At 38.0% G+C, this 27,170-nt stretch overlaps 1 protein-coding gene across 1 annotated transcript in view; it reads left to right on the top strand.

The window, feature by feature from the left end:
- CPNE8 (copine 8) overlaps window positions 1-26,750 on the top strand; it is an 89,246-nt gene extending 62,496 nt beyond the window's left edge. The window contains exons 12-20 of the mRNA XM_089524486.1: window positions 2,950-3,003; window positions 3,977-4,038; window positions 9,053-9,099; window positions 11,420-11,601; window positions 13,921-14,048; window positions 15,119-15,221; window positions 18,833-18,890; window positions 22,039-22,112; window positions 24,050-26,750. Of these exons, the coding sequence (XP_089380612.1) occupies window positions 2,950-3,003; window positions 3,977-4,038; window positions 9,053-9,099; window positions 11,420-11,601; window positions 13,921-14,048; window positions 15,119-15,221; window positions 18,833-18,890; window positions 22,039-22,112; window positions 24,050-24,238 (897 nt within the window). The 3' untranslated portion in view covers window positions 24,239-26,750. The remainder of the gene's footprint in view (window positions 1-2,949; window positions 3,004-3,976; window positions 4,039-9,052; window positions 9,100-11,419; window positions 11,602-13,920; window positions 14,049-15,118; window positions 15,222-18,832; window positions 18,891-22,038; window positions 22,113-24,049) is intronic.
- The last annotated feature ends 420 nt before the right edge of the window (window positions 26,751-27,170 follow it).

The following is a 27,170-nucleotide window of genomic DNA, read 5'->3' as shown; positions in this document are numbered from 1 at the left end:
AGTAGATGATGATGACATAGAAATAGTTCAAGATATTCCATACCTTGGCTCAATAATTAATTTTAGTGGAGAATGTGGTCAAGTAATCAGAAGAATAGGATTTGGAAAGGCAGCTTTGAAGGAACTAGACGAGATTCTGAAGTGTAAAAAGATATCACTGAATACTAAAGTCAGGATGGTCCGTGTTACAGTATTCCCAATTTCTATGGTTGTGAAAGCTGGCTAGTGAAGAAAACTGAGAGGAAGAAAATCAACTCATTGAAATGTGATACTGGAGAAGAGTTCTATGGATATTGTGGACTACTAAAAAGACAAATAAATGGGTCCTAGAGCAAATCAATCCTGAAGTCTCCCTAGAAGCCAAGATGATTAAACTGAGATTGTTGTACTTTGGACACATCATGGACACATCATGAGAGTTTTCATTTCACAACATTTGGAACTGTCTTTAGAGCAGCCAGTCAAATCAACTGACACTTTCTATCTGCTGTCCCAACTATATCATCTGTGTACTCACTGGGCCTTCCAGATGAATGAAACTAACTCCTTCCCCTGATACAAGTGTTAATCTCATTTTGCCTCATTCTGCCTCCTGAATATACAACCAGATTGAGTCAGAGTTCTACCTTTACTTTTCCTATAATACAGCCGCAATTCATGTCTTTCTCACACATTCCTTTCTTTCTCCATGCCTGCACAGAGTGTGAACAACTCGGTTTGCCTATCGGTGAATGCTTCTTTTGCTCTTAAACCACACTGCCTTTTAATACTTCCTTCTCCACCTTTCTTGAGCCTGATTCCAGGGACAAGTAATGGTGGGATACTGTACTTTTGAATGCATTATTTTGCCTGTATGTAAAAGGTTCTTGTGGCACCTTTGAGACTAACTGAAAGATAGGGGCTGCATTTGAGGAAATAGGCTCAAGTCTACAAAAGCTCATGCTGCCAACTTCTGTCTCTCAGTTAGTCTCAAAGATGCTGCAAGATCACTTTGCATATTGATTTTCCAGAATGACATGGCTATGTCTTTGAATTATTTTGCTGGGATCATTTTGATAAAACATTGACAACTAGACAGGAGTATGAAGGTGAGGGAAAGCAGAGTGGTAGTTGTGTGCATTCAAGTCATTTCTGACTTAAGACAACCCTAAGACAGCCCTATCATAGTTGGTTTATTTTTGTTTTGTGGCAAGATTTATTCAGAGAGGGTTGTCTTTGCTCTTCTCAGAGGCTAAGAGAGTATGACTTCCCCAAGATCACCAAGTGGGTTTTCATGATGGAGCGGTGATTTGAACATTGTTCTCTAAAGTCGTCCAGTGCTGAATTACTATGCTATGCTAGATCCCTCACAGAGAGTTTAAATTATATAATATTTTCTTATCCTACTTTGCTTGTTAATGTGGGCAGCATCAAGATGCATCCTCAGCCTTACACAAAATCATACATCTTCCCTTGCCAAACAAATTGGTTGTGGTAGGAGTTTTTCTTATGGATCAATGCAGCTTCTTTTAATTTATTTATTTTTTCTGAAGGAACTGAGTAAGGTATTCTGAGATAAAGGCTGGACTCCAATATTAACTACCTAATTGAGCCCTGGTGGTGCAGTGATTAAATGGTTAAATGCCTGTACTACAGCCACTCACTCACAAACCACAAGGTTGTGAGTTCAATACCAGCCAGGGGCTTTAGGGTTGACTCAGTCTGGCATCCTTCCGAGGTCGCTAAAATGAGTATCCAGCTTCTTGGGGACAATTACCTTACACATTATAAACCTCTTAGGGAGTGCTCAAGTGCACTGATAAGCGGTATAGAAATGTATTTGCTATTGCTACCTATTTAAGTATATCTTTCCTGGCCTGCCCCTCTAAAACCTGGTAGAAATGCCATTCACTCATGCTACAATCACTGGCAGAACCAATATCCTTCTCCATATATAGCTGATGCCCAGTAAAGTAGGTTTAGGTGGAGTAACAATCATGGCAGTAGTGATGCAATCATGACTAAGTGGGGAACATGACTATGAAAGAGTCACTATGGCCGTGTCCTGGCGGCGATAGTAGAGCTTGGGACCAACCGCATGGTCCCGAGACTTACTACCTACGGGCAACGGCCTGATGGCAGAGTCCCATCCACATAGGCACCCCCATTTTTACATAAGGGATGCACAAGCATCCGCATGTCGCTGCCCATCCGTTACATGATGAGTGCGCCAGTGGTGCACTCGCAATGTAACACAGGCATCACAAGAAGAACACGGAAATACCGGGTTCTTTTTACTCCGGAGGGATGTTGTACTGTTTGGCGGCTGTGGTGTCCCTCCAGAGTTAAAATGGGCGCCTGCATTTTGTGGCTCCTTTTTGGAGCACATTATTGCCGGCACTGTGCGGTCACCACGGCAACAATGCGGGGCAGAAAGGGGTGCCATCTTGGCTCTCCTTTCTGCCCATCTGTATCGGCCCTTAGTCAAAATTTTGGCACTATTGCCACAAGTAGCTAAGTAGCTGATATGGGTTTCCAACCAAATTTGCTTCCTTATCACAATCCTATAGTATATACACTGATGAGCTTGCTACCACAAATAAAAAGTTTGATTCTTTGAGAATTAAATTGCTGGTAACAAAGTTCATATGATTATCTAAGCCCAATTTCTAGGCCCAACTACAGTAGAGTTATTAAAGCAATGGGATTTATAAAAATGTTGTTTTAACCTTTAACAATTGACTCTCTCATTGGGACTAAAAATTGGATTCACTTTTCTACTAAAAATAGTCATCATGACATTGAACAATAAACCATATTTGAGGATGTTTTGAAGGTTGAGCAGTATTTGGATAAGTGGTGTGTAGAAGGGATAAGCCCTGTTTCCAAAAACATGAAACATGGCCTTAAGAATAAATAGATATTTCTCTGCATAACAGTTAACATATTTTTCTTAACCTACTTTTCTAGGTAATAAATCCAAAGAAAAAGGCAAAAAAGAAAAAATACGTTAATTCAGGAACAGTTAAGTACATGATTTTCCATCTATTGTAATACATATTGAAGTGAGATATTTTTAATTCAACATTGTTCAAGAAATTCCAAGACAATATCCGCATTAAAACCAACCAAAAGGTCACAAAATAGCGAGCAAGCTTTTGTTGGTTTTAATGAAGATACTACATGATTGTTAATTGTCAAACTTTTTCTTGACATGGGTTTCCTTCAGTTTTCTGAAGGACCTGTGTAAAGTATACTGAGAGAAATTTGCTTCTTCATTGTAGTCTTATAATATATGTGCTGATGAAGTTGCTACCAAAAATGAACTTTCTGATTTCTTCAGAATTAAATTGCTGGTAATAAAATTCATATGTGATTGCTTGAAGAATAGTGTTGATTTAACTAAGACTTATAAACTTTCCCAAACACTTCAGATGCTAAATGTAAATGGTTCAATTATTTTGGTTAAACAAGACAAGATACTGTATTTCTGTTCTGATTTACAGAACAGGGATGGAATCTGGCAAAAAACAAACCACCATGTCTTTAGCTTTGTTCACAGAATAGGGCAATGCAATAGCAGCAAACAATGCAAGCTACCCCTTTAATATGCCACTTGTTATGCACATGGCATAACAGAATAGCACCATACAGTGGTGCAAATGAGGCTGTAATCAGGACTTTCTTAATTTATAGTTTGTACTATTTCTGCCAGACTGTGTAATACTAACAATGATTATGGTGGTGGTGATGGTGATGATGATGATGTTGATGATGATTATGATGTGAGGAAACCAATTATGGAAATGGAGGTTAAGTTGTTAATATATGCCAGTTGCAGATGTAATACCTCAGCATGCTGGAGTAGTTTTAAATAATGCATTGATTCTTAAATACTACAGATTTCTTTTGTGTGTGTGGTTGTTTTTAAGATTAATCTCTCTCGCTCGCTTTTTAAGATTAATATTCATTACTTTTCCCTGTCACTTGCTCTCAGGTAACATTACTATCCTTCCTAGTGGAAACAGAAGTTTCATTTCTTGACTATATTAAGGGCGGGTAAGTGATTCATTTATCTAGAATTCTGAAATGAACAGGATGTTAAAGAAATTGTTACTGGAGTAAAAATAATATCAATGTAAAGTTTCATCTTGAAAAAGAAATGTGCATGTATAAAAATTATCTTTGTGTATACTGGTGTCTTACAAAATCATCTTCAGAATGTAATGCAAATATAAGTGTACCAAATTTTAGAAGCTGGTACTTATTTTATTATTCTCTTTCATCTACCGTTTCATTACCTCATTAACAGAATATGATATATTTGTTTGTTCATAAAACAAAGGAATCCACTACGGAATCCAGTTGGTATGAGACATAGCAAAACTATGTCTTCAACATAGAAATTATAAATATACAGTTTTACAGAGCAATAAAGATTTAAATTGTAGCTCAATGATGCGTTATCTGGAGGAAAATATCAGGAAGTGAGCCAAGGATTCCCTTCTTTTGTTTGGGAATCTTCTCTGTTTAGCTTGCAGATTCCTTAATTTTATTTCCTTCTAAATAGATAATAATTGCAGGGATGCAGTGACTCAAGTAGTTAAGATGCTGACTCTGTTGATTGCAAGATTGGCAGGTTGGCAATTCAAGGCCCAGGTGCTGTGTGATGGGGTAAGCTCCCATCACTAGTCCCAACTTCTGCCAGCCTAGCATGCAAAAGTATGCAAATGCAAGTAGAAAAATAGGTGCCCCTTTGGTGAGAAGGTAAACAGCATTCTGTGCAATCATGCTGGCCATGTGATCACCGAGTAGTCTCTGACAACGCTGGCTCTTCAGCTTAGTAACGGAGATGAGCACCACCTTCTATGGTTGGACACGACTTGACAACCTTGTCAAGGAGGGGGGGGGATACCTTTACCTTACTTTTAAATAATAATAATAATAATAATTTGTTTTATTTATATACCGCTATTCCAAAGATCATAGCGGTGAACAGCAAGTAAGCTAATTAGCAAGTACGCTAATTTACCCCCAACAGTCTGGGTACTCATTTTAGCGACCTCGGAAGGATGCAAGCCTGAGTCGAGCTTGGGCCCTTTGCTGGTCTTGAACTCGCAACCTTGTGGTTTTGAGTGAATGGCTGCAGTACAGGCATTTAACCACTGCACCACCAGGGCTCCTTATAGATAATAGTGAGGAGCTGAAGACAATAGGTTGCACCAGGAAGGCAAGGAATGCTCATTGATTGAATTCTTTCTATCTTTTTTCAAGACAGACTAAAATTTAAAATAAAAGAAACAGACAAAATGAGATCAAAGATTAAAATAGCAAAAATGTTTCTGACCTTGTTTGGATGTAACAATAAACAGTTTGGAAACAAGCTCCAGTGAGTCTTGTCCTCACATGTTCTTCCTTTCCCTTTCTTCTTTCTGTCTAATTAACAGCACACTCCTCTGCTTGTTGCTCAGAAGCAAATCCCATTGAGTTCAGAAAAGTAGGTATAGGGTTGCCATCTCAGTCTACTTAACTTCCTGCTGCACACCATACTGAGTCTTTGAGATGCTAGACTTCTGGCCCATTTCATCATGCCCACCTTGTTTTCTTTACATCTTTTTATTTGCTTTGTTTAACACAGAGACTAAAGAATATTTCTGGAAACTGAATGGCTTACCTACTGATGTTGTAGACATTAAATGTGTGATCACATTTAATGTATTTTGATTTTGGTTTGTTTAAATAGCAGCCCCATGGATCTATTTAGAACTGAGGCAATAGTACATGAGGTACAGCTTGTTCTAATAGAGGTATTATCCTACTGAGGCTCTGCAGTTTTGTTTTCAATGGACATATATGCAAGTTTTATATAAATCAAATAGAAATGGTATTTGCTAGTGAATTCATACATATTTAAAATTATTAATTAATTATTTGATGTTAATAGTTATTTTAAAATTATTAATAAATAATAATTACACTTGGGCCTCAACATCCATAGAGTTTTTATCCACAGTTTCAAGTCTCTATGGCTTGAAAATATTCCACATAATATGTAAATTCCAAAAGAAAACATTGATTTTGCCATTTGGGATACTATTTTACTATGCCATTGTATTTAAGGAGACATGAACATCCATGGATTTCGGTATCCACAGGGGGTCCAGAAACCAAACCCCAGAGGATACCCAGCGCCCACTGTAATTTAAAATCCTGTATAGCAGTTACGTGTGCATAACCTGGAGGTCTACACTTGTTACTATTATGTATTCACACTCCCTACATTGCCTGTGATATTAAACACCTTTGGTGTAAAATGTTGTTTAATATACTATATACTAAGGTAATTTGTTGCACCATGTATAAGACAAAGAGCTGTTGGGAGGGTTGAAAGAATGGAGTGTTGAGAGTGAGTAGTGACTGGTGGAATGTCTGAGGGGATATGAATAAGGTTGGTGAATGATAGTTGGGATGATGTTTGATATAGTCAAGGTAGTTAGAAGAAAGGAGTGAGAATTAGGGTTAAGAGACTCAGTCAGTGAGGTTTAGGCCCCATTCCCACTGGGTTATAACGTGGATCAAGAATCGAATTAGGATTGCATTGTTCCCATTTGAGCTCGTGTTCAATTCTCATTACACCGATTTCGTTCCCATTGGAATTCGGATCTGATCTCCATGTATTCGATTTTTCCTTGGAAAACCCGAATCAGTGGTGGATAAACTTGTTTAAAAAGAGTGCATATTTTTAGAGGTTTTTCCTGTGCCTCCTGAGTCTGATTTGGGGCAAATGAATGGGAACGAAAGGGTGTCTGATTCGGGAACTTGGGAATGGGAGAAGCAGTGCTCAAGGGGCTGGCTTGGGGGTGTCACCCGCTTGTTCTCTTTCCTGCATTACCGGCGCCATTTTCTTCTGTTCGCATAGCCTTTCCCCCAGTGGATTGGAAAGCAGGGTAAGGTGATCGCGCTACATTGACCTCCAAACGCAGTAAGCACATTACGCCCCCTGCAACCTCCCCCCTGTTCCACATTCATAGACCGATGTGTGAGGAGAGCCATTGAACACCATTTTAAACTATTATTTTTCTTTTTTCTTTTTTTGCCTCTGCCTGAGCGCCTGAGCAGCAGATGGGCTTTGCAGTACATGCCTGCTAGATCGCCCCCCAGACAGCCCAGGGAGCAATGGGGGAGGCAAAGGGACTTGGGGTGATTAGAGGCTCCTTCTCTCTTTTCCAGAGGGAGTCTGGGGAGACACAGAAGAGCCTGGACGCAAAGAGATTTGGGGTAAATAGAGGCTCCCTTTTCCCTTTCCCAGAGAGGAAAAGCACCTAAGTGACTGATTGGCTGTGACATCAAGCGCTTAGGTGCTTGATTGACAGCTGCTTTAAAAAAAAAAGAGGTTCTGGAAGGGCAATGGGGATGGGGAGCAAAATAACCCGCTTCAAATTACCACAGGGAAAATACCAATGGGAACGAAAACAGGGGTAAAAAACCCCGGTACTGTTTGCACCTGTTTTTAATGGGAATGATGGGTCAGATTCAATTACGACTCGGGGAAAAAAATCAGAGTCAGAATCGCAGCAAAATAAGCCGGGTTTTTTTGCCCAGTGGGAATGGGGCCTTAGAAATTAATGTGTGGTGTTTAAGAGTCTGGTTTAGCTAGAAATGGTGCATAAGAGTGAATGAGAATGTGTTTAAATGTATTAAATACAGTGGACTTCGGTATCCACAGGGGATCCATTCTGGATCCTGCCCACCGTAGATACCAAAAACTGAAGGACCTCTAGTCCCATTGCCCCCAATGGTGGTGCATGCACGCAGCCACACCACCATTAAGGACAAGTCCCCAGACAACAAAGACTTTCCTGAAGTCTCATTGTCCCTAATGACAGCGCAGCTGCATGCATGCACTGCGATTGGGGACAATGGGAGCTTGCCATCCATGGACGCTTAAGCAAGCCTGCAGATAATGAGGCCTCCCTGTGATCTCTTACATTATGTTCAACTTCTCTTAATGAAGTATTGTTTTTGTATTTATATGCTTTTGGCCTACAGGAACACTATATTTTATAAAGTTTGGATTCACTATGTCTTTGTTGGCAGCAGTGAATCAAGATGGGTGGTGTCTGATGGAGATATAAGTTGCATAATACACATCACACATGTACCTTAAGGGCATCTAGGAAATCCCCAGAGTTGCTTGCCACATCAGTAAAACAAGAGGAGGTGGCACAGTTGGGAACATGATAAAGCCCTTAGTCTTGCTGGTAACTGTGAGATTTGTGGAAGTCTTCACCTTTGGTGGCATCAGAGGTATAGGTAGAGCCTGACAGCTGGTAGAAAAGTGGTGGGTTATGCGGTAAACCTTCACAGGTATGTAGGGACTGTGAAAGTCCCACAATCTCCACTTACCAGGAAACAAATGTTGCAGTTAAAAGGGGTCTGTTCACTTGTCAATCAGGACTCAACTGACTGACCTTCCCACCATCTCATGCAAACATTCTCTGGTGTGAGAGGGACTCTTTTTTTTTTTTTTTTTTGCCTGCTGCAAGCTGCTTCCTGAGCAACAGGGGAACAGACTCCAATTGATCACATTGTTGGCTGCTGGTAAATGAGAACTGGGGAAGGGTGAAGCCAAATTTACATCATAGCACTATAACTACATTGTTTACACATACGTAAAGACCATACAGGATTCTGGCCTACCTGAGAACAGAATCAGTTGAATTGATTAGTCTGGTGTAATAGGACTGCAGTACAGTTTCTTAATTGTGATCTGCTCCTCAAGTTTATATATAGGCTTTAAAGTGTGGAATACTCAAAATATTCCAGCATGTTGCATTAGAGAAGTGATTCTTTTAAGTATCAGTTTAATAATGCTTGTCTCTGCTTTTTTTAAGAGCAAACTAGTGCCAGTGCCAGGCTGACTGGAACTTCTGTTTCTGATGGATGCTGTTTGACAGTTTTATATACTACAGCATGCATATTTATCTAAGTGGAATTCTGTTGGGTTTTCATAATTCATTCTTCGTGTATGAACATTCATATTTAAATAGCTTACATTTAATTTACTTCATAGGACGCAAATCAATTTCACTGTGGCTATTGATTTCACAGCTTCAAATGGTAAGTGGTGTAAGTTTATTTTTATTAAAATTAGTAATCAGCCTATATAGTTTTCTAAATGTTTTATTATTTGAACTGTTTTAGCAGTGTATTCTTTTATTCAAGTTTGTTTAACTTGTCATGAGCACTTACTATTCTAACATCTTGGAACCAATATTTCCCTGAATAGGCAGAAAGATAATTAAGCTGATGAGGGTAGATTTGGGTGGTTGCCTGCCTTGATGCTGCATCCCCTCGCATCCCATGTTGTTTCATTAGATCCTCTAAATCTCATAAGCACATTTTCTGGTGTCCAGAAAAGTACTCTCAAATATTCCAGCAGTCTGAAATTCATTGCCTAAAAATACCATCTCAACCTATTATAGGAAACATTTTTTTATTTAACCAAGCTTTTAACTAGTATACATTTAGACTTTACACAAGAGACTATTAATCTACAACAGCTGTGCCAGTTGCTTTATTATTTCTAAAAGTTGTTTCTAATGTTGATACACACACACATGCACACACATTTATACACACACACACACATATGTTGGCAGATGAATTATGGAAAATAAAGGCTGAATCCACACCTGTAAAACAGTGTGTCCTTACCATAAACTCAATCCTGTTGGAATACATGATGTTCCTCTGGATTCAAAGGGAAAGCATTCCTTTTTAATGGCTGAGATCTTTAAAGTGATTTTTTAAGGGAGATTATCAGACAGGGGAAAAAACCTGGGAGTAAAAGGCATACTCCCAGCATAATCATGAAATTGCGCTGAAGATTTTCAGACAATGTCATACTCATCTAGGATTTATCCTGTGAAGATCCAGGAATGCTCCAGCAGCAAACCATTCACAGGACTTCCCTATGAATTGTTTTGTTGCTGGAGTATTCCTGGATCATAATGGGAGAAGTTCTGGATGAGCACAATGTGTCTGAAAATCTTGAGCATGATTGCGTGATTATGCCAGGAGTATGTCTTTTACTCCCGACTCCCCCCACCCCCCATTTGATAATCTCCAAAGATTACTGTGCAGTTTCTTGGAAAACCTGTTTCTTTCAAACATGTACCTTACCTGCACTCTAAATCAGGATTGGGGTGGAATTGGGGGGTGGGGGTGGAGTGGAGTGGAGAGCAGTACAAGTTGGTGGGAGGTGACAAGCGAGGTGTCACCATTTTTTGTTGTTGATCTGCTGCTGTGGTTATGAAGGTGGTGTTTTACCTTTTCTGGGGATATAATGATAATAGTAATGCTAATACTGGTGTGCCCGAAGAGAAAGATCTAGGCTGAAGGAGGAGTAGAAATAGCTTTTCACCTTATTTACAGAAATGTACAGCTTTTAAGAAGAAAAGAAGGACAGAGATGTGAGGGGTGTGGTGAGAAGGAAACAGCTAAAAAGAATTTGTTTCAGTTCCAGCTACTATCTTGCCATAGTAAATCATGCAAATCTATCCCCCCACACACCCAAAGCTACCCCACTCTACATCACAAAGGAGCACCCAGGGCCAGGAATCTGGTTTGCCTTCGCATTCAAGCAGTTTCCCACCCTCAACCTCCCTGCTTACTCCCACTTGCCTGCCCTGTCAAGTGCAGTTTTCCCTGGCAGGAAAAAAGCGAAGGGGCAGGAAAGCATGGAGCAGTCCTTGTAAACATACAGAGAGAGAGAGAGATGCATACACTTGCCCCATCCTTTAGGAATACCAAATGAAAGCACGATTATTGTCTTTCTTCCAGGAGGGAAGGGATTCTGTGAAACTAACAAAACAGAAATGCTTGTTATTTCCTGATTTAAAATTGTGGAGAATGGGAACAAATTAGGAGGTTGATGAGGGGGGGGGGGGAATGCTTGAATGCAAAGCCAAATGAGACTCCTCCTATTCCTGAGTGCTCCTTTGTCAGTGCTACCTTCCAACCCCTGATTCCACACACACACCCTGCCATGTCTGATTGAAAGCAATCCCTTGAATTAGTTTAAAAGAGAGCAAGAAATGGTTAGTTGCTTGGCTCTGCAAGCTTGGCTCTGCCGATGCTGCCCTTCGACCGCTGACTCCCCTCATGTACTGATTCTTGCTCTCTTTTAAACCCCTTCTAAGAATTGATTTCAATCAGACACAGGGTCTTCCGTTCTGGTGGTACAAGAAACTACACTTCCCAGAATTTCATAGTGGAGCCAAGGCAGTTAGAGTGGTGTCAAACTGGATTATTTCTACAGTGCGGATGCAGCCATAGTGAAAGATGAGATAGCATGTAATTCCACGTATAGATTTTAATTCCCATTAAAAATCATATTTAGGTAAGGCCCACTAAAGAGTATGCTTTGTTTCAACAGGTAACCCTGCACATTCCACCTCACTTCATTATATGAACCCATACCAGCTGAATGCTTATGGCATGGCATTAAGGGCAGTAGGAGAGATTATTCAGGACTATGACAGTGACAAAATGTTTCCAGCTCTAGGTTTTGGTGCAAAACTGCCTCCAGATGGAAGAGTATCTCATGAATTTGCCTTGGTAAGAAATGGATCTATCGTCTGTTTTCCTTTAATCTTATTTGCCTGTATTCTGCAATTCTTCATATACTTTTATGAGTCAGCATATATTCAAGCCTTTTAGTAGTATTATAGAAAATGCTGTTTTTCCCTTTGTATTTTTTCATTTGAAGCATGAAGTAAGGAGATAGAAACTGAAAGCTTGAAATGTTTGTATTTTTATTTAAGGAACTATCCTAATTTAATATTTTTTTTCATGTAGGTTCTAAACAGTACAGCTTTTAATGTGCCTTTCTTAGTCTTCCAACATTCTGAATCACAAATCTCTGAGCAATTTCAGCTCTTTGTTCACTGTCAGCAATAAAAGTGTTTTTGTGTATTTGCATTTTTTTGAAAAAAAAATACTATGTACAGTTGTTGCTTCATCCAATACTGTAATGCATTGATGGGGAAAATATGGCTCATAAGTTGTGTGTAACCCCCAAGGCTATTTTTGAAGTCTTTAGGGTTCTCCAGTGGAGTGTGGGCCAATATTGCCATGTTCACCCACTCAGGCCATTTTAGGCTCAGGTCAGGAGAAGCCTTTTTTTTAAGTGTGTATATCAAGGAAGTAATAGTGCCACTGTATTCTGCTTCAGTCAAACCTCACATGGAGTACTGTGTCCAGTTCTGGATACCACAATTTATTTATTTATTTATTTTATGGTATTTATACCATAATTTATAATTTAAAAAGGATGTTGACAAACTGGAGCATGTCTAGAGGAGGGGGCACCAAAATAGCGAAGGGTCTGGAAACCATGTCCATTGAGGGGAGACTTAGGGAGCTAGGTATGTTTAAGCTGAAAAAGAGACCATTAAAAGGTGATATGATAGCCCTGTGTAAGTATTTGAAGGGATGTCATATTGAGGATGGAGCAAGCTTGTTTTCTGCTGCTCCAGAGAATAGGACCTGGAATGGATGCAAGCTACAGGAAAAGAGATTTCACCTACAGTAAACATTAGGAGGAACTTCCTAACAGTAACAGCTATTCAACAGTGGAACACACTCCCTCGGAGGGTGATGGAGTCTCCTTCTTTGGAGGTCTTTAAACAGAGGCTGGATGGGCATCTGTGGGGAATGCTTTGATTATGTGTTCCTGCATGGCAGGGGTTTGGACTGGATGGCCCTTGTGGTCTCTTACAACTCTATGATTCTATGAAATAATGTAGAATAATCTGTAAGTCAACAATATTAAGTGAGTACTGAGAGAAAAGCCTTTTTCTAATGGGGAAGTAAAGTAAAAGAGCCTAAAGTAGAACACCTTATTGGGATAAAGTTTTTGTGGGTTGCTGTACTGAGGCCTCAGTTGGGTGCCATTTCTTTTGTCTTTTTACTCTGGAGAATCCTTGGGCTTAGTTCAGGCTTCTGAGAGGGTGGGATGAACAGCCAGTCAGGTTTAACTGGATCACAGAGAGGCGGGACCTGGAGAAGCCTGAGTGAAGTTTTCACTCAGGTCCATCTCTGTGGGATATATGTAAGCCCTTTTCATGACTGGACTCAGATTCTCATTAATCTTCAAGTCCACCCTCCCACCCTTTATTTGTACTGCTTGATTGTACTTTTCATATTGTACTAAACTTACTTTGTTAAAACTTTTGGTGCTATTGGCATATTACTTGGATCCATTCAGAAGGGTTAATGGGCAGCCTGCACCTTAAGTGAGTGGTTTGAAGGTCTGTTAGGGTACCTTGGGGGTGAGGCAAGGGGGAAATTAGCCCAGCTCAGGAGCAAGGGGCTACATCCTCTCTCCCAGATGACCAGGAAAATGCAATGGCTTCTGACCATGTGGTATCCCAATACCTGGGATAACAGTGCAATATCCCAGTACTGACATTCCAGGTATTGCCCAGCAGGCAGGCAGGCCAGGCATTAAACTCACTTCAGTTGGCACTCATGTCATCTAGTGGTGAGATCTGAGCACATGTTAGTGCCAAGCCTTCACAGCTGTAACTTATAATGTTGTAGCCTTTCCTGCCAATGGTTTGTTGTGGTATATTATATAGAAAAGCCACTACTTGCCATTGACCAGCAGTGGTTTATTTGCTGTTAGAAAAATGGCTCTTCTAGGCTTAAAATGATTGGGTGAAGGGACTTTGAGGGAAAGACACTCTTATGGCACTTTGAGCAAGATTTTTTTAAAGAAAGGTTAAAAACATTTCTGGAGTGAGAGGTACAGAGATGTGCCAGCCTCATGCAAACAGGGTCATGTCAGCCTCTTACTGTGATGTAATCTTACATATATCATCTCAAAAGCAATATTCATACCAGTTAATTCTTTATATCTGTGTTTACTTATAGAATGGAAATCCTCAAAATCCTTATTGCAATGGAATAGATGGTGTAATGGAAGCATACTACATGAGTTTAAAATCAGTACAGCTTTATGGACCTACAAACTTTGCTCCTGTTATCAATCATGTAGCAAGGTAATGATTATGAGAGCTATTCTTAGGGAATTTAGTACAATGACATTATAATGCTGATATAATTATATGCAAGACTTTATTTAGACAACGTGATCTATATCTAACAGCTAGTTTCAACTAGTGTAGAGCTACTGAATCAATAGGCATTTACTATGTTGGTTTACCATGTAGCAATTGATTCAATGAGCCTATACTTGTAAGGAATATCAGTTGTATTTAGACCTTGAAATAGAAATACCAGATAAGGTGCCATCACCAGATCATCTAGTACAGAGTATTTACTGCAGATATAGACAGAAATCAGGGTTGTCTGCTTTGTTGTTGTTTTCTTCTGGCCTCTTAGGACACATGCATCATTTAAACAGCACACCTCCAAAGTGACCCGAAGCAGCTTTATTTTGGCCTGTCCGTTTGGGCCCAGTCTTTATCAATTTTCTTTGTTTCTTTTTGGTTTAACCAACTTGTTAATTTATCTAATTCAATCATATCAATCAATTTCACTAACCAATCTTCTACAGCTGGGATTTCCTTTGCTTTCCATTTTAGCATAAGCAATAATCTGGCTTGAGAGACCATATATAATAAAATTCTCCAATATTTCTTCTTAATATTTTTGTAATCTTATTGGTCATGTTAAAGCAGCTAGATCTCTGTCCTCATTTGATAAGTGATTTTCAGAATCTCTTTTATCATTATATATATATTCTTTTCCAGAATTTTCTCACATGTGAACAGTTCGGCCACATATGATATTAGGATCCCATTGCTTGTTGACATTTCCAACATGTGTTTTGTTTAGTTTTGTAGATTTTTGCAGTTTTTTGCGGGGTTAAATACCATAGATGAGCCATAGCCTTGCCAGCTTATACTGAACTTGCTAAGTATGGATAAAAATGTCTCCTGGTGTCATTGTAAATAAACACACTGCAATTAGTTCCATGTTTCATGCTTGCCTTCTCAAATATGGGCCCTTTAGCCTGTTTTAATCAGTGAAGATTTAAAAGCTTTAAAGTTTTATTTTCTGACATTAAAATTTGATTGTGTGCTCTGTTATGTTTCTTTTATCTTAGATATGCTGCCTCAGTAAAAGATGGCTCCCAGTATTTTGTCCTCCTCATTATTACAGATGGGGTCATTTCTGACATGGCTCAGACTAAGGAATCCATAGTGAATGTGAGTTGTGTTTAAACTTGATCTTGGATGAAATTATAGCATTATTAAATTGTATATGTCAACTCTATAATAAGATATATTTTACTTGCAGTCAACTACCATATTTTTAATAAAGGTGAAAATGCAGAATACACGAGTGAAATATTATGAAGCAAATACAGGGCAAAAAACTGTAAAAAATAAAAGTAATAGTCAACATTCCTCACATAAATTAAAAACTATCACTTAACTGTGATCTGAGAGATAGATAAGTCAGTTTAAGAAAACTCACAGTAAAATCACCTTATGAACACAGAAGCTATTTTATAAGAGGCATTATACATCACAAAATCTTGTTTCCGCTTCTAGAAAGTTGCAAGGACAACAACAAGCTTTTAAAATCAACCCTCTAAAAATTTTGAAGGCATTCAGTGAAAGTAACAGAGCAATAACATTTCTCTGTTAAGTTTTGTCAGGAATTTAAAGTAAGGCATGCAGCTGTCAGGAATATATGGAGCAAACCATAAAATTATGGAGTGCAAGTTTATTGGGTGCAGATTTTTTGTCCCTGCTGGCATATAATTTAGGCCCTGTTTGACTAGGGAACTAGCTGAATCTACTTCCCAAGATAACAAGTAAAAAGAAGGAAAGTGATGGGAAGAATTTTAGCAATCCTTTCTTCCAAACAGAGAAAAGAGAACTGGGCAGTTTTGGAATTCACTGGAATACAAATTGGATGCCAGTAAAGGGGCCAACCTTCAAATTTAGAGTATCACCAGGAATACCATATGTGAAAATCCCCCAAATGTTTCTCAGTTGGTGGCAAAGTATGTACACCTTCCAGAGAAAACAGAAAGCTCAGAAACTGTATTGGGAAACTACAGAATTTGAGACACAGTTATAACTGCAATCCTTCTGGAACAAACTTGCAACTTTGAAAAAATTGCTCATACACTTTGCTTTGCTTTAGTCTGCTGTTATTCTCTTGAGTCTTTCAGCTTAAAACTCATGAAAGCACATTTGAAAGGGTTTGCTTGCTCAAGGGATGACTGTCAAATGTCCAGACATGCTTGAACTTCATTTCTGAGAATAACTTAATGTTGGGTTTCACTTAATTTATTGTTTTCAACTCTTTCATACATAAATAAACAAAACAAACAAACAAACAAAAACCTGTCAGTTTTCTGAGGCCGAAAAAGCCATGGAAAATTAAGCTGGAAATCCTGTTGCTGACATATAGCCACTCTGATAGCCTTTAAGGCTGAAGGGCGGGGTATAAATACAATAAATAAATAAAAAATAAACATGCTTACACTATTAAACCAGTGTATGTCACTGCGAAAGGAGCCATTCAGTATCTCCTTGCACAGTGATACACATGCACAACCCTAGTGCAAGTGATCTTTTCAGAACTAGACCACAGCCCCATAGCCAGTTAGCAGGCAAAAGAGGGCAAGGGACACTCAGGTGAGAGGTAGCTTCAATTTCACAGCCAATTTCACCCCTTCTCCTTGATTTCCAGTGAATTTCTGGAGACTTCATTGAGAAGCTGAGGAATTCATTGGAGATCCAAGAGTACAAGTTCAGTTCTTTCCTCTAAAGCTGTCACACCGCTGCCAGACACTGTCCAACTGGGTCTCTCATCCTCCTCCACAGCAAATTTGCTGTAAGGGTACACTCTAGCACTGAAATGTTCTATTGCACTGAGGGCAGAAGTGGTGGCACAGTAGAAGTACACTGGCATCTTGCACAAGAATAAAAAGTTTATTGATATTCCATTTAGGAAGATAAGAGTCCTATTCCTATTCTGTTGTTTCTTTGTATTATTATTATTATTATTATTATTATTATTATTAAAGTGATGCTGTATGTTCTGAGGCTCAGGAAGACTGAAGTGTTCTGCAACTGGTTTTTGTGTATTCCAGTTCCTAATGTCTGATTTGTGTCCATTTATTCTCTGGCACAGACACGGTCCTATTTGTTCAATATAAAGTGCTGAAGGACAGTGTGGACAGAGGATGGTATATATCACATTAGAGAATGAGCAAATCAAAGTACTTCTCATATTGTGGGTGATGTGATTAGGTCCTGTGATGACATTTCTTGAGTGGATGTGAGCAGACATGGCATTTTGGTTTTTGACAAGGCCTTTTACTGTCTCCCCATCTATGTTGTGTGTCCTACTGTAGATAAGTAACTGAGATTGGGAGGCTCTGTATGCATGTAAAGACCTGCTAGCACGAGCCCTTGAGAGGACAGCATTATTATCCAAAATAGATTGCACTTCATTGAGTGGCCTCAGTTGGAAGCTGAGCGAGTTCGGCCATTTTCTGCTTTAGTCTGTTCTGTAATAAATTAGTCCTGGGTACAAGTCTTGCCTTGTTGTTTTGTTTTTTACTTCATATGGTGGGTATTGTAGCTTGAAGAAAGCTTGATGTAATTCCATCAGTTTGGCGTCTCTGTCCTGTGGGTCTGAGTAGATGCGATTCTATCTGACAGCTTGGCTGTAAACTATGGATTTGGTAGTGTGTTCAGGGAAACTGGAGGCTTGTAAGTACGTGTAGCAGTCAGTTGGTTTGTGATATAGTGTGGTGCTTAGATGTTTGTTGTGTAGCTGTATGGTGGTGTTCAGAAAGTGAGCTTGTTCTGTTGATGAATCCAGGCAGAGAATGATGGTAGGGTGGAAGTATTGTACATCACAACTATTGTATTATATACACCTGCATCACACATTACACTATCAACACAATGGAGGCATGTGTGGTTTCATTGCTTTCTTGTGAAAACATAGGTTCTAGCCCGAAAACCCACAAAAAATTTTAGACCTCAGTTACTCCTTCTCATTTGCATTTTATTTACTATTTATTTTTGTGTTGATATATACTCAGGCTTACTAAGTAAATAATAGGCAGGTACCCATCATTATATACTATTTTGGCATATAGTAGAGCATTAACGACTAGATAAACAACACATAATTATGTATGTCAGGACACAGAGGAGCATGAGGTCCCAGAAATGCTGTTGATGACTCTGTTGTTTCACAGAGACTATGGAATGTTACAGACTGCCAAAATAAAGCTGCTTCGGGACTCTTTGGAGGTATGCTGTTTAAATGACACATGCATCCTAAGAATCCAGAAGCTGCACCAAAACTGCACTCCAGTGCTTAGGAATGGAGTGTGGCTTTGGCGCAACCTCTGGACTCTTAGGACCCATACATCATTTAAATAGCATACCTCCAAAGAGACCTGAAGCAGCATTATTTTGGCAGTCTGTAACAGGCCTATGAAAAAAGGAAAAGGAGACAGGAGCCAAATTTTACATATTTTCACACTTCAAGTTGAATTAAACAGCTTAATGTTGGTTGCAAGTCTTTAATTAGAAATATGACTACAAGTGTAATTTGCATTTTCTAATGAAAACCTGAAACAATCTTCTGTATATTTTACCGAATTAATGCAAAGTTAAATCATTCAGACACTAATGAAGAAAATAAACTAAGTAATTTACTTTTAGATATTTATTTCAGTATATTAAAGTATAGTGCTTTTGAATTTCCAGATATAAAGAAAACTGTACATAGTATTGGAAATTATGCAATGATAATTCTGTGTCTTCTTCTTTTGAAGGCGTCAAAGCTTCCAATGTCAATAATAATTGTGGGAGTTGGACCAGCAGAATTCGATGGTGAGCATCCTGATTTGAGAATGGGTTACAGAAGATGTTCTTGTAGATATCACTTCGGCTGGGAGCCAGTTCATGGAACTGGAAAAAGAACAGTCCCAAGTGTTTATTTATGTTTATTCTCTTTAGTAACTTTTATCCTCCTTGAACTGAACTCAGATTGGCAAACACAAGAAAAAATAATACATTAAGACAAAAATAACAAAAATCAACCACAATTTTCTAATATGGAAGTAACAGCAATTCAGGTTCAGTAATTTGTTAAATGTCTTTAGAAACTTCTTTATTTTGGCCCAAACCTTGAAAGACTAAAACATTGGGGGTCTGGTAAATCTCTACCCTTTCCAGGATACTGACACCCATGGATCCTTATCCCATGCTCCACAAATATGTGTGACAAATATGCAAAAATACAAGAAACAAGGAGGGCAAATGAGTCAGCAGTGGAGGCTAGCTGCACAACAGTATATGCTGCACAAATGGACCTGATTGAAGACTTCCATTAGAAGTCCCCAATCAGGTCCATCCAACTCACAGCCAATCAGGAGCAAGCAGGCAGCTTCAATCTACAAACCCCGCCCAGCAGGTGAGTGCAGAGCCTGCTGGGAAGAAGAAGGCTTGGCTGACAGCAAGATTGTTGCTGGCCCCTTTCCGCTTTAGCCCTGGCCTGAAATTAAGCTGTGGATGAGTACCTGCAGCTGCAATTGCCCTCCCCTGAGACTGAGAGCATGGGACTCACCCAAGGTGACCCAGTGGGTTTCATGGCCAAGCTGGGAATCAAAGCTTGGTGTCCCCAGTCCAACAGACAAGCCATGACTGTGTGCTTTATAAGTGAAAATGATGATTTTTCAGTCTCTAGACAAAATAGGTAACCAGAGCAAATAAACAAGATCCCCCCCCCCCCGCTTTTGGGGGGAACTCCCATTGATATCTCTTTCTATTTTAATTCCAATTGTATATTAATGGTTTTATACTCTTTCTAGGTTTAATTTCTTTTTAGTATTAACTGTTTTTAAGATTGGGATGAGGAATGGGGTTTTGCATTTTTAAGCATCTTTCTTTTAACTGTATTTTGCTATTTTTACTGTTGTAATCCGCTTGGATTCCTTGAGATTAAGCAAAGTATCTATCTGTCTATCTATCTATCTATCTATCTATCTATCTATCTATCTATCTGAAGCAATGTGTTCTGAACATTTAATCTAGCCAACAACCTGGCAGTAGAAGTTTGTACCAGTTGAAATTTCTAAAAGCTTTTCAAGAAAAGCCTCAAATGGAGTGTGTTATAATAGTCCAAGCATGAATGAAGGTAGCAAGGTACAACTTAGGAGAGAGCAGAGCAGTTGTGTCAGACCAATACCTCCTGGCCTCAAGGTCAAGGAGCACATCCAGGCTAACTTTTTAGGAAGGGTACAACTCAGTACATGCTGACCCAAACATATGGTCTGTCTAGCAGTAGTATTTCCATCTGCAGTATTTCCATAATATTTGAGCTTGACTTCTCCCAAACAGGAGTTTCCTTTTTTCCTTTCTTTTCCTTCCTTTTTTCCTTTTTTGTTGTTTTGGTTTGGTTTGGGGGTAAACTAAATTTCTGCATGACATCGATTCTTGCCTAGAGTAGGGGTAGACAACTATGGTAGGTAGGGAACCACACTAACTTAGAGCCTGAACCACCCCACCACACTGGCTCCCACAAACAAATTGACCTCAAATGCCCTTTAGAGATCATGGAGGCATTTTACCATGTTTGGGGGCATTCCTAAACCATATTGGTCCCAGGAGATGCCTTTTTTAACAAAAGAAAATGAGTAGAAGTCATTTTTTATTCAGTTCCTGTTTCAGAAAGGAATTTGCCTGGGCTTAAAGGGCATTTGAGGGCCAAAAAAAGTTGAAAATTTTGCAAAAAATTGTTTTGATGAATGCAGCCCATGAGAAGCACTTTGTTCACCCGCATCCTACACTTAGGGAATAAAAGTAAATGACATAATTAATGAAGCAGTAGGCAGGAAAAGAGAAGATTGCAGAAAGCTGAACTGTCAGCATTGCCTACTTACCGCTTTCAGTCCCACCCAATTCTGGTATGTGGCTCCTAAGACAGTGCCTCTGAAAGAATTAAGCACTCACTAGAATATACTGTAGATTCCCTATGCTTGACCTTGCATGCTCTCCCTGCTTTGCAAGATGGATAGTGACAGTTTCTAGTTTCACTTATGATTAAGCAACAGGTTTCCTGTTGATGATTCATATCTGTGATTTATTCATACTTTAGTTACTTAGACCTGTGGTTTGATAGACTTTTAATTAACAGTGACTAGAATAAACCAACGTTTTCCAAGTTATTACATAATGCAGAACTGTGGCTTTATTCCAAAGTAAAAGCAATTTCCCCCTCTCATGCATAAAAAGGGACGAAAGTTTCAATTTTTGTCAGAATTAAGCCAATTATTTGATTAAGACATTCACAAATACACATGCATGTCCATTCTCTGTTGTCCCACAGTATTCTGCTATTTATTGCATTGCAACCATATGGGTATTACAGCACATATTGAATAAAATGTTACTTAAAATACAGAGTCCAAAAATAAGTCCTAGCCAACAAAGATGTTGGGGGTTGTGGACCAGAAACATCTGCAGGGCCACAGGCTTGCCACTGTTGGTACAAACACAGTGAATTGGATCCAGAAATGTGTTGCTTACTTGTCATTTTAACTGGTTAAAAGTTTGGATCATTTGCACAAGGATATGATAGGAAAACTCCTCTTACAAAAAGGCAATGAAATAGATATAGTTATATGACCATTTACTCTTTATATGCTATCTCTTACTTTCTGCAGCTCTTGCTACCAACAATAAATGATTTTGAGCAAATTACTGTATTGCATCTTCAGTATACAGTGTGTGAAATGAGAATAACAATCCATAATACACAATGTGATTGCTATTGATGGATCATATTTTCAGGAGTATGGGTGAATTGTCTGATAGTGTTGGGACATCCAGTCCTATTTGCTGGGAGTCTGACAACTCCTGTGATTAGGCCATAAAAGTATTGTATAAACTGAGAATAGCAAATTGACATTTTCATATTAGTTTACTTAGATGAAATCCAAACATGAAAATAATGTACATGTTTATCAATCTTTTCAAGCCATGGAAAAATTGGATGGTGATGAAGTAAGACTGTCTTCAAGAGGAGTATATGCAGAAAGAGATATTGTACAGGTAATGTAAAAATACTTATGTCTAGTAAATTTTTTCTAAGTCTGTGCATGCACACACTTGTTCTTATGATATATAAAATTATATATCATATGCACAGTCTAAATGTACTTACATATACATAGTTTCATGTGTATGTAGAGAGATCTTGTAGCACCTTTGAGGCTGAAAGAAAGAAGTTGGCAGCATGAGCTTTCATAGACTTCAGTCTACTTCCTCAGAAGCATATGATGAAGCAGACTGAAGTCTACGAAAGCTCATGCTGACAAATTCTTTCTTTCAGTTAGCCTCAAATATGCTATAAGATCTCTCTACATACTGGTTCTATAGACTAAAATGGCTATATCCTTGAATAGTTTCATGTGGTCAAAGTGAAAATTTTCTTAGTAAAACATTGTAACAAAGCTGTGAAAAAGGGAACATTTCTGTATAAAGAAACAAAGGAAAAATGACAATGGAAAATGAATCTATAAGTTAAATGAAAAGGTGTACGCACTTGAAGAAGGAAGGTTCAGAACTATGTAAATGGAAGAATCTGATAACAGCTTTATGTTTTTAATGTGTTTGTCTTGTAGTCAGGGTTTATATGTTTACATGTTTGTATTGTATGGTATTGTGTGGTGTTATGTATTCTAATGTTGTATGTAATTGTCTTTATTAAATAAAATAAATAAATAAAAAATAAAAAAGTGAAAATTTGGTAAAATGTGATATTTTTAAAGAAAAATGTAAAAAAAATTAAAAACATTTTTTAAAATCAAATTATTCTATTCTTTTACATTTTTCTATAAAAACATCACATTCTGCCAAATTTTCACTTTGACCACATAAAACTATGTATATGTAAATATATTTTTGCTGTGAATATGATATATCTTGCTAGTTGTTTATGTCACAACTATTACCATTACATTCAGGAGCCCTGGTGACGCAGTGGTTAAATGCCTGTACTGCAGCCATTCACTTGAAACCACAAGGTTGCGAGTTCAAGACCAGCAAAAGGGCCCAAGCTCGACTCAGGCTTGCATCCTTCCGAGGTCGCTAAAATGAGTACCCAGACTGTTGGGGGCAAATTAGCTTACTTGCTAATTAGCTTACTTGCTGTTCACCGCTATGATCTTTGGAATAGCGGTATATAAATAAAACAAATTATTATTATTATTTATTATTATATTACGATTTATGAGTAACATTAGTACAGAAAAAACATTATTAAGAATTCTGAATGGTGTGGTATGGGTAAAGGTACATAGGGGAGTGACAGCATGAGTTCTACCACATCGGGGGACACCAACCCTAGTGACGCCACTGATTGAAATCACTCTAAAGTATGTCATTTTTAAAGTCTGTAATAAATTGCCATTTCACCAAAGCTTTTGTAACATACATTTTTATTTGAGGGAGGATTTAATTGAAGGATTTTTTCCAACTTGTATTTCAGTGGTTCCCATTCTTTATTTGGTGAGTTTCATTAAATGGCAGAGCTTCAATTAATGAAAAGAGAATGCCTCACAAAACTACAAATCCCAGAATTCCATAGCATTGAGCCTCGGTAATTAAAGTGGTGTCAAACTGGAATATTTCTGCAGTGTGGAGATGCAGCCCAAGCCACCCATGAAAAAAGTTTTAGGTTTTGGAGTATTTCAGATTTTGGAATTATAGATAAGGGAGGCTCAACCTATATTTTGCTACTATGTTTTTGATAGCGTACATATTTAAGCATATAAATGTTTATATTTTTGTATATTTTAATCAAATATGCTATGATGTTTGATTTTGTGCTACATGTTGATTTGACACAAAAATAGCCTGTAAATATTAAGTATAGTATACTTAACTTTTGAAATAAATGTTATTCTGTTTCCAGACATAAGTCTTTATTCTGTATGATATGACAATAGCAATGCTGACAAATTTCTCCCCATTTTATTTCATTCCAGTTCGTACCATTCCGGGATTACGTTGACAGAAGTGGAAACCACATATTAAGTATGGCCAGACTTGCTAGAGATGTCTTGGCTGAAATCCCAGACCAATTTCTCTCCTACATGAGAGTCAGAGGAATCAAGCCATCTCCTGCACCGCCACCATATACACCACCAATTCATGTAGTGCAGACTCAGATATGACCACACCAGATGCTTAGTGATTTCACAACCATAAAGCACTGCTAAAGTATGTGCTACAGGATAGTGGTGCACTTTGATGGGCCAGTGAGCTGAGGCCAAGTGTCCAACTTTGTATGCAGCAGGAGATTCTAGTGGGCTTTGGAGCAAAATAAGTTATTCATATACCAAAATGTCTAATCTGGTTGCATGCGCAACTGAACAGCTTTTATGTATGAGGAGCAAAATGGTGGTGTTTGTTTCTGAGTTGTTTCTTTAATTTCTAACAGAAAAGGCTATTGTCATGTTACTGGAGAAAGCACAAATCACGGGTTCTATTCAGAAGTCTTTGTCTTTCCTGATTTAAAATGTACATACAATGTGAATGCAATTCCTGTGTATCAATGTTTACATGTTACTACTTTTCAAATTTAACAACTTTTTTATAATTAATATTAAGAATTTGGAATATTGAATTGTCTTCTATCTTGCAATAGTAAAATCCACAAGAGAAGCAATATCTCTCTGACTGATTGTCCAGACAAATACAAATGCCAAACTAAGGGTGGAAAGTAGACCAGGGACATAGGACAAATGCATTCATAGGACTTGATAATGAAAACACCTCACTTAAGTGCTCAGTTAAGAATTCATCTGAAATATTTGAGAATAAGCTTCCAAAATGTGAATACTGTAAGATATGTATTTTTGCAAGGTATAACTGTTACTAAAGTAACTTGCGTTTACATTTTTTAAGACTGATTATGCTGGCATAAAAAAATTTGATCAAAGTAGTGTAATCCTAGAAAATGGCTGCATCGAATAACTTTTGAGTCCTATAGCTGAGTCCATGTAATGTGTAGAGTATCTTGCATACAGTAGAGCTTTGGCATCATATTGAGTTCTGCAGGTGGGTATATTATTATGAGTGACATAAAGCTCTTATGCAAATTGCCAGTTGATGTGAAGTTTGTCGGAATTGTTCACTCAAAGGGATGCTGGCTCAGTTTGAGTTGGCTGTTGACATTGTCACACTGCCACGTAGGGCACACAAGTGGTAATATATTAACTGAGTTATAATTGCACAGCTGTGTTGCTTTGTGCACAACTTTGTGTATAGAAATACTCAAATATTTTATGATATGCCTGTTCTTATTCTAATTATCAAATGTTTTTGCATGTACAGTTTTTACAAGAAGTTCACATTTTTGTGAGTATTTGTGTCAAAACTTTTAATTATAACAAATGGCCTTAAATCTCACAAATACTTTGGAAATGATTGTGAATTGCCTTCAAATACTGGAAAACATGTTTTACTTTTGTGTCAAAGTTGTAATTGCCTTGTAATATGTGGCTCTCCCTTTTTTTTGGCACATAACCTGTTTACTACTTTATTTACTACTATATATAATATACTGAACAGTATTAAATTATGGTGCATTTTTAAGCATGAAAGGGTTTTTTTCTGGGAGAAAATATAATCACAGCATCCATAGCATATTATGCTCTGTAATACGAAATCTTCCATTTTTAAATATATTAAATGTCTTTAAAATATTCTCATACTGGAAATTGCTTCTCTAAATATAATAATTGGACTAATTGGTTAATTCAAAATGGCTCAATGCTGAGCAAGTTATCAACCCTTGCTACAAGTATTAAATATGCCAAAATAAGGGTTTCCCCCGGTAGAGTGGATAAATGTTTCTGAAACCTTGAGAAGTTCATAGCCTAGTAGAATAAACAAATCCATGCAAAATGCATTAAAAGAAAGCAGGAGCATAGAGCTTGCCAAGCACTGAACAAAAAATCCCTCTATGCTTAGGAACAGTGGAAAACAAAAACCTATCTTCACCAAATATGAAATTATACAGCAAAACTTCTGTTAGAAGGCTCCCAAAGTCTAGAAGACTCCCAAAGAATTTTCCTGACATTGTGTTTCATGTGAATTTACTATTATTAACCTTTATTTATAAAGCACTGTAAATTTAAGTATATTGCCATAAAGATCAGAAAGGCAATTTTCTAATGTGTCAGCTGGAATTTTTCACTGATAGACCAGACTTCTTCTTGATCTGTGCTTTAGGTTGCTAAAATTCTGTCATAATTTTTTCTAATACAGTTTATTCTTTTAATTAGGTGATCTCATAACTAAAATCAAGTCATTGTTTAATCTATATGTAGCAAAATCTTTATCAAGTATGTTGTCTACCTCACTCTACCTGCAAAATTGTTCTTCGACCATATTTTTTAGGAATTGGCCCTGATACATTATCTGGGAATTTCAGTTGAATATTTATATCCCCAAATGCCTTGACATTAACATAAATTATAAAATGTTGCTGTCTTGTCAGTATTAACAGAAGTAACACATGAATTGAATGTTACTAGTCTGCTTTATCTGAAGGAGCCTTAATGGCTGGTTATGTCTGATTAAGTTACCACAACTTATTTTTACCACAGTAGTTGCTTGCATCCTACCCCTGTTAACCATGTCATGGAGTTTGAAATGAATGGAATAAAATCTAAAGTGATATGCCAAGAACTGAGAAATGAGAAGATTCATTTTTTCTGTACTTTACAATCTTATTCCAATAATCATTTATGCTACATTAATTACAGTCACTGCTGTGTTCTAAAGGATATGTTCATATGAACAGCCTAAATACCTGTGTATGAGTGTCCTGCTGTAGAATAATGTTGTGTTATACAACTTACTCCAGATGTCATGTTCTGGAAAGCAAGTGTTATTATGGACTATCATGATGAGTCTATAGCAGTGCTTCCCAAATTTTGGTCATCCAGATGTTTTGGACTTTCGCTCCCAGAATTCTTGATTATTGGCCAAACTGGGTGGGGCTTCTGGGAATTGAAGTTCAAAACATCTGGACAACCAGAGTTTGGGAAATACTGCTATAGACTCATCATGATAGTCCATAATATCATGGTACTTTGG

This window comes from Sceloporus occidentalis, unplaced genomic scaffold (assembly GCF_023333645.1).
Source record: "Sceloporus occidentalis isolate IW3139 unplaced genomic scaffold, rSceOcc1.0.p SCAF_5, whole genome shotgun sequence".
Taxonomy (NCBI): domain Eukaryota; kingdom Metazoa; phylum Chordata; class Lepidosauria; order Squamata; family Phrynosomatidae; genus Sceloporus; species Sceloporus occidentalis.
Note: the sequence above shows the minus strand (reverse complement) of the source record. Positions and strands in the feature narration are given on the sequence as shown.